Source organism: Poecile atricapillus, chromosome 31, assembly GCF_030490865.1.
Source record: "Poecile atricapillus isolate bPoeAtr1 chromosome 31, bPoeAtr1.hap1, whole genome shotgun sequence".
Lineage (NCBI taxonomy): Eukaryota > Metazoa > Chordata > Aves > Passeriformes > Paridae > Poecile > Poecile atricapillus.
This window is the reverse complement of record NC_081279.1, coordinates 3,979,314-3,993,327: the sequence shown is the minus strand read 5'-3', so window position 1 is coordinate 3,993,327 and position 14,014 is coordinate 3,979,314. Positions and strand designations below refer to the sequence as shown.

Sequence of the window (14,014 nt, the reverse complement as noted above, 5' to 3'; positions counted from 1 at the left end):
AGGGGAAACTGGGGGGGACTGGGGGGGAAATGGGGGGGAAACTGGGGGGAATCTATAGGGGAAATGGGGGGGATCTATAGGGGAAACTGGAGGGGAACTGGGGGGGAAATGGGGGGGATTTATAGGGGAAACTGGGGGGAAAATGGGGGGGAACTGGGGGGAAATGGGGGGGATTTATAGGGGAAACTGGGGGGAAAATGGGGGGGAACTGGGGGGAAATGGGGGGGATTTATAGGGGAAACTGGGGGGAAACTGGGGGAATTTATAGGGGAAACTGGGGGGGAAACTGGGGGGAAATGGGGGGGATCTATGGGGGAAACCAGGAGGAAACTGGGGAGGAACTGGGGGGGAAACTGAGGCACCTACAGGGGAAACTGAGGCACCTATAGAAGACCCCGGGCTCACCTGCAGCAGCACCTATGGAGGTGCATCCTTGGATCCCCCCCCGGGAACACCTGGGGGGGCACCTGGGGGGCACCTATAGAGGAACCTATAGAGGGACCTATAGAATGACCTATAGGGGCACCTCAGGGGCTCTCGGGGCACCTGTGCAGGTGCCTATAGAGCACCTATAGAGCACCTATAGAACACCTATAGGGTGCCTGTGGTTGTGTTCACCTTGCACCTGTGCAGGTGCCTATAGAGCACCTATAGAGCACCTATAGGGTGCCTGTGTGTGTGTTCACGCTGTACCTGTGCTGACACCTGTGCAGGTGCCTATAGGGAGCCTATAGAGCACCTATAGGGTGCCTGTGTTTGTGTTCACGCTGTACCTGTGCTGACACCTGTGCAGGTGCCTATAGAGCACCTATAGAGCACCTATAGAGCACCTATAGGGTGCCTGTGTTTGTGTTCACGCTGTACCTGTGCTGACACCTGTGGGTGCTGCTCACACCTGGCACCTATAGGGGCACCTATGGCCGGTACCTGTGGGCAGAGCTGTGCTCTCACCTGTACCTATAACCTATAGATGGGACCTATGGACTCACCTGTACCTGTAACCTATAGATGGGACCTATGGGCTCACCTGGACCTGTAACCTATAGATGGGACCTATGGGCTCACCTGGACCTGTAACCTATAGATGGGACCTATGGGCTCACCTGTACCTGTAACCTATAGATGGGACCTATGGGCTCACCTGTACCTGTAACCTATAGATGGGACCTATGGGCTCACCTGTAACCTGTGCCTGTAACCTGTACCTGTAACCTGTGTTCTCACCTGTAACCTGTAACCTATAGATGGGACCTGTGTTCTCACCTGTACTTGTGCCTGTAACCTATAGATGGGACCTATGGGCTCACCTGTGCCTGTAACCTATAGATGGGACCTGTGTTCTCACCTGTAACCTGTACCTGTACCCTGTGTTCTCACCTGTACCTGTAACCTGTGGTTTCACCTGTACCTGTGCCTGTAACCTGTGTTCTCACCTGTAACCTGTACCTGTAACCTGTGCCTGTAACCTGTAGTTTCACCTGTACCTGTAACCTGTGGTTTCACCTGTGCCTGTACCCTGTGTTCTCACCTGTAACCTGTACCTGTAACCTGTAGTTTCACCTGTACCTATAGATGGGACCTGTGTTCTCACCTGTAACCTCTGCCTGTAGCTGGCGCCTGTCCCGGAGCTGTTGCTGTCCCCTCACCCGTCCCTGTGTCACCTGTGTTACCTGTCCTGTGTCACCTGTTCTGTGTCACCTGTCCTGTGTTACCTGTCCTCTGTTACCTGTTCTGTGTCACCTGTGTTACCTGTCCTGTGTTACCTGTCCTGTGTTACCTGTCCTGTGTTACCTGTCCCCTCTCACCTGTCCCTGTCCCCTCTGTCCCTGTCCTGTCTCACCTGTCCCTGTCCCCTCACCTGTCCCTGTCCCCTCTCACCTGTCCCTGTCCTGTCTCACCTGTCCCTGTCCCCTCTGTCCCCTCTCACCTGTCCCTGTCCCCTCTCACCTGTCCCTGTCCCCTCTGTCCCCTCACCTGTCCCTGTCCTGTCTCACCTGTCCCTGTCCCTGTCCCCTCTGTCCCCTCACCTGTCCCCTCTGTCCCCTCTCACCTGTCCCTGTCCCCTCTGTCCTGTCTCACCTGTCCCTGTCCCCCCTCACCTGTCCCTGTCCCCTCTGTCCCCTCTGTCCCCTCACCTGTCCCTGTCCTGTCTCACCTGTCCCTGTCCCCTCTGTCCCCTCTCTCCCCTCTCACCTGTCCCCTCTGTCCCCTCTCATCTGTCCCTGTCCCCTCTGTCCCCTCTGTCCCCTCTCACCTGTCCCCTCTCACCTGTCCCTGTCCCCTCTGTCCCCTCACCTGTCCCCTCTCACCTGTCCCCTCTGTCCCCTCACCTGTCCCTGTCCCCTCTGTCCCCTCTCACCTGTCCCTGTCCTGTCTCACCTGTCCCTGTCCCCTCTGTCCCCTCTCACCTGTCCCTGTCCTGTCTCACCTGTCCCTGTCCCCTCTGTCCTGTCTCACCTGTCCCTGTCCCCTCTGTCCCCTCACCTGTCCCTGTCCCCTCTCACCTGTCCCCTGTCCCCTCTGTCCCCTCTGTCCCCTCACCTGTCCCCTGTCTCCCCTCTCACCTGTCCCCACCCCCCCCCTTTTTTCCCGCGCTCTCTCTCCCGCGCTCCGCTGGAGACAGCGACCGCCGCTCTCTCCCATTGGCCGCTTCCCCTGCGGCGCCAACCAATCAGCGCTCAGCGCGCGGGCCGGGTGGGCGTGGCCAGCTCTGAGGGGAGGGGGCGCCAGCCCCGCTCCCCTCCCCCCTCCCCCCCCCCGCCCCCCGCTGGGGTCAGAGGTCAAAGGTCACGGGGCGCCCCCTCCCCACGGAGCTTCCCCGGGATTTTGGGGGGTCCCGCGGGGGTCGCGGGGGTCGCGGGCGGGGGCTGGGGGGAGGTGGCGGTGCCTGGTTGGCCCCTTCCCGCTGTTACCGGGGCGGCGGCGGCCGCAGCTTCGCCTGGAAACGGGGGAGGGGGCGGCGGCTGAGTGGCTGCGGCGACCCCGGGACCGCCCCGGGACCCCCTCCCCACTCCAATGGAGGAGGGGGGGGGGGAGATGTGGGAAAACCCCCGGGTGGGGGGCGGGGAGAGGCACGCGGGACCCCCCGAGGAGGAGGAGGAGGAGGGGGAGGGGGGGACCCACGTGGAGCCCGGAGCACCCCGGAATTTGGGGAGGGGGCCACGACTTTGGTTATTTTTGGGGTTGGGGGTCCCAATTTTGGTTATTTTTGGGGTGGGGGGGTCCCAATTTTGGTTATTTTTGGGGAGGGGGTCGCACTCTGGTTATTTTTGGGGAGGGGGCCACAATTTTGGTTATTCTTGGGGAGGGGGGGTCCCAATTTTGGTTATTTTTGGGGAGGGGTCCCAATTTTGGTTATTTTTGGGGTGGGGGGGGTCTCACTTTGGTTATTTTTGGGGTGGGGGGTCCCAATTTTGGTTATTTTTGGGGAGGGGGTCGCACTTTGGTTATTTTTGGGGTGGGGGGCCACAATTTTGTTTATTTTTGGGGAGGGGGATCGCACTTTGGTTATTATTGGGGTGGGGGGGTCGCGGTTTGGAGCGGGATTTTGGGGAGGGGGTCCCAGTTGGAGAGAGAGCGACTCAATTTTGGGGTGGGGTCGCACCTTAATTAAAGGAGTGAGGAGCCCCCAATTCGGGCAAAAATCTTGGGGTCTCCACAATTATTTTTTTTAAGAGGGGGGGTCTCCCAATTTATTTTTCAGGCGGGACATCGCAATTTGGGGAGTGGGAAGTGGGGGGACCCCCCCTCAATTTAACCCCCTCCTTAATTAAACCCCCACCCCAATTAAACCCCCACCCCAATTAAACCCCCTCCTCAATTAAAACGCCTTTATTTAAAAAAAAATATTTAAATTTATTTTTTATTTATTTTTATTATTTTTTTTTTCGGCGGCCGCACAAGCCCGAACTTGTCCGGGGCGGGGCGGGGGGCGGTGACGTCACGCGCGGGCGGTGACGTCACGCGTGGGCGTGGCCAGCCCGAGCCGGTGCCGCCGGTGCCGAACGCGCCCGTCCCGAGCGGTTCATGCGGCTGCCGTGAGTGGGGAGGGGGCGTCCCGCACCTGGGGAGGGGGTCCCGGGCTCCAGGAGGGGTCCAGGGTTCGAGGAGGGGTCCTGGATTTCGGGAGGGGTCCCGGGTTTAGGGAGGGCTCCCGGGTTTGAGGAGGGGTCCAGGGTTTGAAGGGGGGTCTCGCATTTGGGGAGGGGGTCCAGGGTTCGGGGAGGGGTCCAGGGTTTAGAGACGGGGCTCAGATTTAGGGAGGGGGTCCCGGGTTTGAGGAGGGGTCCCCCATTTGGGGAGGGGGTCCCGGGTTCGAGGAGGGGTCCAGGGTTTGAAGAGGGGGCTCAGATTTAGGGAGGGGGTCCCGGATTTGGGGAGGGGTCCCGGGTTTAGGGAGAGGGTCCAGGGTTTGAGGAGAGGTCCCGGGTTTAGGGAGGGGATCCCACATTTCGGGAGGGGTCCAGGGTTTAGGGAGGGGTCCTGGATTTGGGGAGGGGTCCCGGGTTTGAGGAGACGTCCCGGATTTGGGGAGGGGGTCCCGCATTTCGGGAGGGGGTCCGGATTTAGGGAGGGGGTCCCGGGCTCGAGGAGTGGTCCCCCATTTAGGGGAGGGGGTCCCAGATTTGAGGAGGGGTCCAGGGTTTGAGGGGGGGTCCCGCATTTGGGGAGGGGGTCCCGGCTTCGAGGAGGGGTCCAGGGTTTGAAGAGGGGGCTCAGATGTAGGGAGGGGGTCCTGGATTTGGGGAGGGGTCCCGGGTTTAGGGAGAGGGTCCAGGGTTTGAGGACACGTCCCGGATTTGGGGAGGGGGTCCCGCATTTCGGGAGGGGTCCCGGGTTTCGGGAGGGGTCCTGGATTTGAGGAGGGGTCCCGGGCTCGAGGAGGGGTCCAGGGTTTAGAGACGGGGCTCAGATTTAGGGAGGGGGTCCCGGGTTTGAGGAGGGGTCCCGGGTTTAGGGAGGGGGTCCCGGATTTGGGGAGAAGGTCCCGCATTTGAGGAGGGGTCCAGGGTTTGAAGAGAAGGTCCCACATTTGGGGAGGGGGTCCCAGATTTGAGGAGGGGTCCCGGGTTCGAGGAGGGGTCCCGGATTTGAGGAGGGGTCCTGGGCTTGATGAGGGGTCCAGGGTTTAGGGAGGGGGTCCCGGATTTGAGGAGGGGGTCCCGCATTTGAGGAGGGGTCCCGGGTTTGGGGAGGGGTCCCGGGTTTGAGGAGGGGTCCCGGGTTCAGGAAGGGGGTCCCAGATTTGAGGAGGGGGTCTCAGATTTGAGGAGGGGGCCCGGGTTTGGGGAGGGGGTGAGAGGAAGGAGAGACCCCCCCCACCTTTAAAATGGGGATGGGGTCGCGGGGAGCGCTTTGGGATTTTGGGGAGGGGGATTTTGGGGAGGGGGATTTTGGGGAGGGGGAACACGCAGGGTTTTGGGGGGGGGGGGTGGAGGTGTCACCTAAATTGGGGAGGGGGCTTCACACCCCGGGGTGGGTGAGGGGGACACCCGTGGGGGTCTCAACCCCTCTCGGGGACAGATTTTGGGGAGGGGGCGACCTTGGGGGGGGGGAGGGGAGGGGGTGACAGCGACACATGGCCGGGGGGGGGGGAGGGGGAGGAGGAAGAAGAGGAGGGAGGGGGGGGATTTTTTGGGGGGGGGTCGGTCCAGGCTGATCTCCCCCCCCCTCCCCGAATTGGGGGCAGGTCCGGGGGTCTCAGGGGGGGTTTTTGGGGGGGTCTCGGGGGGGTTTTTGGGGAGGGGGCGGGGGTCGCAGCCCGGTTTGTTTACAAACACCGCCCGCTCCCAGCGCGCCCCCTGGCGGCCGCCAGCGCTGTTGCATTTTGGGGGGGGGCGGGGGGCTCTCACACAGACCCCCCCCCCAGACCCCTCCCCCATCTCCAAACTGAAGCCCACCCACCCAAATTCCCCCTCCCCAGAGCCCCCCCGGGTGAGCGATGGCCAGACCGCTGCGGGAAGGGACCCTCGGGGAGCCCCCAGCCCCCCTCCCCTCACACCCCGCCTGCGGGGGGGGCGGGGGGGGCGCGGCCACGCACGGGACCCCCCCCCAAAGAGGGACGGACCCCCCCAGAACGAGGCTGAGCTGCGGCAGAGCCGGGGAGACCCCCGGGACCCCCCCCAATTTGGGGGTTTATGGGTGGGGGCAGCAAGGTGAGTGCTGGGCTGGGGGAGGGGGGGCAGAGTTTATGGGGAGGGGTCTCGGTTTATTGGGGAGGGGTCTCAGTTTATGGGGGCGGAGTTTATGGGGAGGGGTCTCGGTGCATGGGGAGGGGTCTCAGTTTGTGGGGAGGGGTCTCAGTTTATTGGGGAGGGGTCTCAGTTTATTGGGGTGGAGTTTATGGGGAGGGGTCTCAGTCTATGGGGAGGGGTCTCAGCTTATGAGGAGGGGTCTCAGTTTGTGGGGTCTCAGTTTATTGAGGAGGGGTCTCAGTTTATTGGGGAGGGGTCTGTGTGTGGGGAGGGGTCTCAGTTTATGGGGAGGGGGAGGAATTTATGGGGAGGGGTCTCAGTCTATGGGGAGGGGTCTTATGAGGGGTCTCAGTTTATGGCGAGGGGTCTCAGTTTAGGGGGAGGGGTCTCAGTTTAGGGGAGGGGTCTCAGTTTAGGGGGAGGGGTCTCAGTTTATGGGGAGGGGTCTCAGTTTGTGGAGAGGGGTCTCAGTTTATTGGGGAGGGGGCTCAGTCTGTGAGGGGGAGGAATTAATGGGGAGGGGTCTCAGATTAGGGGGAGGGGTCTCAGTTTATGGGGAGGGGTCTCAGTTTATGGGAAGGGTCTCAGTTTATTGGGGAGGGGTCTCAGTTTATTGGGGAGGGGTCTCCATTCCCATGGGGGGGTTCCCAACCCCATCACGAACCCCAAATTTGGGGAGGGGTCCCCAATTCCTGTAGGGGGGGGAATCCCAAATTTGGGGAGGGGTCTCCAACCCCACCATTCCTTTGAAACCCCCTCCCCAATTTAACGCCCCCTCCCCAAATTCCCCCCTCCAGGTGATTTCGGCCCCTCAGAGGACGCGGGAGAGGAGGGGACCCCCCAATTTGGGGAGGGGTCTCCAACCCCACCATTCCTTTGGGGGGGGAGCGTGGCCATGACCCCCCCACCCCAGACCCCTCCCCAATTTAACGCCCCCTCCCCAAATTCCTTTCCCCCTCCAGGTGATTTCGGCCCCTCTGAGGATGTGGGAGAGGAGGGGACCCCCCAATTTGGGGAGGGGGCTCCAACCCCACCATTCCTTTGAAGCCCCCTCCCCAATTTAACGCCCCCTCCCCAATTTAACGCCCCCTCCCCAAATTCCCCCCCTCCAGGTGATTTCGGCCCCTCAGAGGATGCAGGAGAGGAGGGGACCCCCCAATTTGGGGAGGGGTCCCCAATTCCTGTGGGGAGGGATCCAAATTTGGGGAGGGGTCTCCAACCCCACCATTCCTTTGAAACCCCCTCCCCAATTTAACGCCCCCTCCCCAAATTCCCCCCTCCAGGTGACTTTGGCCCCTCAGAGGACGCAGGAGAGGAGGGGACCCCCCAATTTGGGGAGGGGGCTGCCCCCAACGGGCACCTGCCCCCCCCTGGCCCCGAGCAGATTTTGGGGGCGCGTTTGAGGGTCCTGGGGGACGCCTTCCAAAACAGCCACGAGAGACAGGTGAGCCCTGGAATTTGGGGAGGGGGCTTCGGGAACAGCCTGGAATTCAACTGGGAAATTTGGGGAGGGGGCTCGGGAAAAGATCCTGGAATTAAACCAGGAAATTTGGGGAGGGGGCTTCGGGAACAGCCTGGAATTCCAGGGGAAAAATTTGGGGAGGGGGCTTGGGAAATAACCTGGTAAAATTTGGGGAGGGGGCTTGGGAATATCCCAGAATTAAACTGGGAAAATTTGGGGAGGGGGCTTCGGGAACAGCCTGGAATTAAACTGGGAAAATTTGGGGAGGGGGATGGGAAAAGATCCTGGAATTAAAGTGGGAAATTTGGGGAGGGGGCTTCGGGAATATCCCAAAATTCCAGTGGAAAAATTTGGGGAGGGGGCTTGGGAAAAGATCCTGGAATTAAACCAGGAAATTTGGGGAGGGGGCTAGAAAATATCCCAAAATTAAGCAGGGAAGAATTTGGGGAGGGGGCTTGGGAAATATCTCAAACCAGGAAAATTTGGGGAGGGGGCTTCGGGAACATCCTGAAATTCAACCAGGAAAATTTGGGGAGGGGGTTGGGAAAAGATCCTGGAATTAAACCAGGAAAATTTGGGGAGGGGGCTTGGGAATATCCCAAAATTAAACTGGGAAATTTGGGGAGGGGCTGGAAAATATCCCAAAATTAAGCAGGGAAGAATTTGGGGAGGGGGCTTGGGAAATAACCTGGGAAAATTTGGGGAGGGGGCTTGGGGAAGATCCCAGAATTAAACTGGGAAATTTGGGGAGGGGGCTTGGGGAAGATCCCAGAATTAAACTGGGAAAATTTGGGGAGGGGGCTTGGGAAATATCCTGGAATTAAAGTGGGAAATTTGGGGAGGGGGCTTGGGAATATCCCAAAATTCCAGTGGAAAAATTTGGGGAGGGGGCTTGGGAAATATCCTGGAATTAAAGTGGGAAATTTGGGGAGGGGGCTTGGGAAATATCCTAGGAAAATTTGGGGAGGGGGCTTGGGAATATCCCAAAATTAAACTGGGGAATTTGGGGAGGGGGCTCGGGGAATGTCTCAAAGTTAAACTGGGGAATTTGGGGAGGGGGATGGGAAAAGATCCTGGAATTAAACCAGGAAATTTGGGGAGGGGGCTTCGGGAATATCCTGAAATTCAACTGGGAAAATTTGGGGAGGGGGCTTCGGGAACAGCCTGGAATTCAACTGGGAAAATTTGGGGAGGGGGATGGGAAAAGATCCTGGAATTAAACAGGGGAATTTGGGGAGGGGGCTTGGGGAAGATCCCAAAATTCAACTGGGAAATTTGGGGAGGGGGCTTGGGAAAAGATCCTGGAATTAAAGTGGGAAATCTGGGGAGGGGGCTTGGGAAAGATCCTGGGAAAATTTGGGGAGGGGGCTTGGGAATATCCCAAAATTCCAGTGGGAAAATTTGGGGAGGGGGCTTGGGAAATATCCTGGAATTAAAGTGGGAAATTTGGGGAGGGGGCTTCGGGAATATCCTGGAATTCCAGGGGAAAAATTTGGGGAGGGGGCTTGGGAAATAACCTGGGAAAATTTGGGGAGGGGGCTGGAAAATATCCCAAAATTAAGCAGGGAAAAATTTGGGGAGGGGGCTTGAGAAAGATCCCGGAATTCAAGTGGAATTTTTTTGGGGGGAAAAAGTTGGAATTTGGGGGCAAAAAGTGAAATTTTGGGAAGAAAAAGCGGAATTTTTGGGGAAAAAAGGGGGAATTTTTGGGGAAAAAAGGGGGAATTTTGGGGGGAAAAGTTGGAATTTTGAGAGGGAAAAGTGAAATTTTGGGGGGAAAGTTGGAATTTTAGGGTGGAAAAGTTGAATTTTGGGGGAAAAAGGGGGAATTTTGAGGGAAAAAACTAGAATTTTGGGGGCAAAAAGTGGAATTTTGGGAAGAAAAAGCGGAATTTTGGGAAAAAAGGGGGAATTTTTGGGGAAAAAAGGGGGAATTTTGGGGGGAAAAGTTGGAATTTTGAGAGGGAAAAGTGAAATTTTGGGGGGAAAGTTGGAATTTTGGGGGGAAAAGTTGAATTTTGGGGGGGAAAAGTTGAATTTTGGGGGAAAAAGGGGGAATTTTGGGGTGGAAAAGTTGGAATTTGAAGGGGAAAATTGGAATTTTGGGGGGGAAAATTGGAATTTTGGGGAAAAAGTGAATTTTTGGGGGGGAAAAGTGGAATTTTGAGAGGGAAAAGTGGATTTTTGGGAGAATATTGGAATTTTTGGGGAAAAAGTTGGAATTTCGGAAGGGAAAAGTTGAATTTTGGGGGGGAAAAGTTGAATTTTGGCGGGAAAAGTGGAATTTTTGGGGAAAAAAGTGGAATTTTTGGGGGAAAAGTTGGAATTTGAGGGTTTTTTCCCCAAATTCCCACCCCCAGCCCATTCCAGGTGTTGCTCCAGGTGTTCTCCAGATTTTTTTGGGGGTTGGGGGCTCCCAAAATTGACAGGAAAAACCCAAAATTCACTAAAAACACCCAAAATTTAAGGAAAAAACCCCCAAAATCCAGAAAAAAACTCCCAAAAATTCCCTAAAAACTCCCAAAATTTAAGGAAAAAACCCCAAAATCTTAAATAAGATCCCAAAAAATCACAAAAAAAACCCAAAATTTAAGGATAAATCCCAAAATCCAGAGGAAATTCCCCAAAAAAATTACAAAAAACCCCAAAATTTAAGGAAAAAACCCCAAAATCCAGTAAAAAACCCCAAAAATTTAAATAATAAAAAAAAAATTTCATAAAAAACCCCCAAAATTTCCCAAAACACCCGATTTTTTACCTGGAATAATCCCCAAAATCCCATTTTTTCCCTCATTTTTCCAATCCCCCACTACCAGGCCTGGAATTTAAGGAAAAATCCCCAAAATTTAAGGAAAAATCCCCAAAATCCAGAAAAAACTCCCAAAAATTCACTAAAAACTCCCAAAATTTAAGGAAAAACTCCCAAAAATTGACTAAAAATCCCCCAAATTTAAGGAAAAACCCAAAAAATCACTAAAAACATCCAAAATTTAAGGAAAAACCCCCAAAATCCAGAAAATCTCCCAAAAATTCCCTAAAAATGCCCCAAATTTAAGGAAAAATCCCCAAAATCCAGAAAAAACTCCCAAAAATTCCCTAAAACCACCCAAAATCCAGAGGAAATTCCCAAAAAATTCCCAAAAAACCTCAAAATTTCCCAAAACACCCAATTTTTTACCTGGAATAATCCCCAAAATCCCATTTTTTCCCTCATTTTTCCAATCTCCCACTACCAGGCCTGGAATTTAAGGAAAAATCCCCAAAAATCCAGAAAAAACTCCCAAAAATTCACTAAAAACCCCCAAAATTTAAGGAAAAATCCCCAAAATCCAGAAAAAGTTCCGTCAAAAAATCACTAAAAACCCCAAATTTAAGGAAAAACCTCCAAAAATCCAGAAAAAACTCCCAAAAATCCACAAAAAAACCCAAAATTTAAGGATAAATCCCAAAATCCATAAGAAATTCCCAAAAAGTTGACTAAAAACATCCAAAATTTAAGGAAAAAACCCCAAAATCCAGAAAAAATTCCCAAATAAGTCATTAAAACACCCAAAACCCAGAGGAAACTCCCACAAATTCATTAAAAACCCCCAAAATTTAAGGAAAAACCTCCAAAAACTTAAATAAGACCCCAACAATTCACTAAAAACACAAAATTTAAGGAAAAACCCCTCAAAAATCCAGAAAAAACTCCCAAAAATCCACAAAAAACCCCGAAATTTACGGATAAATCCCAAAATCCGTAAGAAATTCCCAAAAAGTTGACTAAAAACATCCAAAATTTAAGGAAAAACCCCCAAAATCCAGAAAAAACTCACAAAAATTCACTAAAACCACCCAAAATCCAGAAGAAATTCCCCAAAAAATTCACTAAAAACCCCCAAAATTTAAGGAAAAACCTCCAAAAATCCAGAAAAAACTCCCAAAAATTCACTAAAACCACCCAAAATCCAGAAGAAATTCCCAAAAAAAACCCCAAAATTTAAGGAAAAATCCCCAAAATCCAGAAAAAATTTCCAAAAAATTCACTAAAAACCCCCAACATTTAAGGAAAAACCTCTAAAAACTTAAATAAGACCCCAAAAATTCACTAAAAACCCAAAATTTAAGGAAAAACCCCTCAAAAATCCAGAAAAAACTCCCAAAAATTCACTAAAAACCCCCAAAATTTAAGGAAAAACCCCAAAATCCAGAGGAAATCCCAAAAAAATTACAAAAAACTCCCAAAATTTAAGGAAAAACCTCCAAAAACTTAAATAAGACCCCAAAAATTCACTAAAAACCCCAAATTTAAGGAAAAACCCCTCAAAAATCCCTCAAAAACTCCCAAAAATCCACAAAAAATCCCCCAAATGAACCAAACCCCTCCTTTTTCCACCCAAAAAAAGCCCCCCAAAACCCCATTTTTCCCCCCGAAATTCCCAGAGCTGACTGTTGGGGTGTGGGAGGTGGCGGTAATGGCTGTCGCCGGCGTTAATTACCCGTTGTTAATTAAGGAATTAATTAATGAACGCTCTTCCCTCAGCGCCGAGCCCGGGGCCTGTTCTGGGGGCCGCTCTTCCGCTGGTTGGGGGCGGGGCCTGCGGCGCCCCTCACGGCCAGAGGGGGGAACTGATCCCAAAAAAACACCTGGAAAACACCTGGAAAACACCTGGAAAACACCTGGAAGATCCCAGAAACTTCTGGAAACATCCGGAAACACCCCCTGGGATGAGCAAAAGGATTGGGGGGAAAGTGGGGGGTCAAAATGAGGATGAAGCACAAAATCCCCCCCCCCCCCCCTTTTTTTTTTTGAGTTGGTTTAGTCCAGTCTGGGATTTATTTATTTATTTATTTATTTGGGGAGGGGGCTTTAAATGGGGGAGGGGCTTAAATTAATTAGGGGGAGGGGCTTAAAATTAATTAGTGGGAGGGGCTTAAAATTAATTAGAGGGAGGGGCTTAAAATTAGAGGAGGGGGGTCCCCAAAATTGGGTTGAATCAGCCCAAAATTGGGGCAGAAAAGGGGGAAAAAAAACCTCCAAAAAAATGTCTGTAAATGCTGTAAATTAAGGGGGGGGGGTTTGAGGTGAGACCCCTCCCCAAATTAATGCTGGGGAGGGGTCAGGACCACCCCCCAAATTCTTTTTAGAGGGGGGAGAACCCCCAAATTTCCCCAAATTTCGCCCCCTCCCCTGGTTTTGGGGATGTGTAAATTCTGTATAATGGGATGTAAATGGGGTGAATTTGAGGAGGGGGCTGTTTTTAATTTGGGGAGGGGGCTGTAAAAAAAAATCGGGGAAATTTTTGGGGACCCCCCCACCCAAAAATTTTGGGGGGAAACCCCTCTCCCCAAAATCTGTACATGCTGTATATGGGCTGTACATTGTATATAGGTTTGTACATTGAATTTTTTGGGGGTGGTGGGGAGGGGTCTGTACAGATTTTAATTTGGGGAGGGGTCTGTACATTTTGGGGAGGGGTCTGTACATTTTTTTGGGGGGTCTGTACATGAATTTTTGGGGGGGAGGGGAGGGGGGGGTACAGGAAATTTTGGGGGGTGGTCCCAACACGGTCGGTGCCGTTTTTTTGTACTTTTGTTTAAATAAAATCCGATTTATGAAAAAAGGATTTTTTTTTTTTGGGGAGGGGGTCTCCAGATTTTGGGGAGGGGTCTCCAGATTTTGGGGGTTCAACCCATTTTTTTTCCCTTTTTTTTTTTGAGGGTGGGGGTCTCAGCTTGGCAAATCCCCTTCCCCAATTTCAACCCCAAACTCGGTCGTGTTTTTATAGGAAATGATTTTATTCAGCCCAAAGACCCCTCCCCAAATTAGGGGGTCCCTCAAAAAGGGGCTCAGGACCCCCCAAAACCCCTCCCCAAAGAGTTCAGGACCCCCCAAATCTTCACCCTGAGGGGTCCAGGACCCCCCAAACCCCCTCCCCAAATTTTGGGGTCCCTCAGAAAGGGGCTCAGGACCCCCCAGACCCCCTCCCCAAATTCTGGGGTCTCTCAGAGGGGCTCAGGACCCCCCAAATCTTCACCCTGAGGGGTTCAGGACCCCCCAAACCCCCTCCCCAAATTGGGGGGTCCCTCAGAGGGGCCTCAGGACCCCCAAAACCCCCTCCCCAAAGAGTTCAGGACCCCCCAAATCTTCACCCTGAGGGGTCCAGGACCCCCCAAACCCCCTCCCCAAATTGGGGGGTCTCTCAAAAAGGGGCTCAGGACCCCCAAACTCCCTCCCCAAAGAGGTCCAGGATCCCCCAGACCCCCTCCCCAAAGAGTTCAGGACCCCCCAAATCTTCATCCTGAGGGGTTCAGGACCCCCCCAGACCCCCTCCCCAAATTTTGGGGTCCCTCAAAAAGGGGCTCAGGACCCCCA

At 53.6% G+C, this 14,014-nt stretch overlaps 1 protein-coding gene across 1 annotated transcript; it reads left to right on the top strand.

Moving 5' to 3' along the window:
* The first annotated feature begins 3,894 nt into the window (after positions 1 to 3,894).
* Positions 3,895 to 13,647, top strand: LOC131590110 (collagen alpha-1(I) chain-like). The gene is made up of 4 exons (XM_058860017.1): positions 3,895 to 4,037; positions 5,924 to 6,155; positions 7,478 to 7,638; positions 12,182 to 13,647. Exons 2-4 carry the CDS (start codon positions 5,942 to 5,944, stop codon positions 12,269 to 12,271), a joined length of 465 nt encoding a protein of 154 aa, XP_058716000.1. The 5' UTR covers positions 3,895 to 4,037; positions 5,924 to 5,941; the 3' UTR covers positions 12,272 to 13,647.
* Positions 13,648 to 14,014: the final 367 nt, after the last annotated feature.

Coding starts and splice junctions, on each gene's coding strand:
- LOC131590110 (XM_058860017.1), top strand. CDS start 5,942: ATGGCCAGACCGCTGCGGGAAGGGACCCTCGGGGAGCCCCCAGCCCCC. Junction 6,156..7,477: donor TTATGGGTGGGGGCAGCAAG/GTGAGTGCTGGG, acceptor TCCCCCCTCCAG/GTGACTTTGGCCCCTCAGAG. Junction 7,639..12,181: donor AAAACAGCCACGAGAGACAG/GTGAGCCCTGGA, acceptor CTCTTCCCTCAG/CGCCGAGCCCGGGGCCTGTT.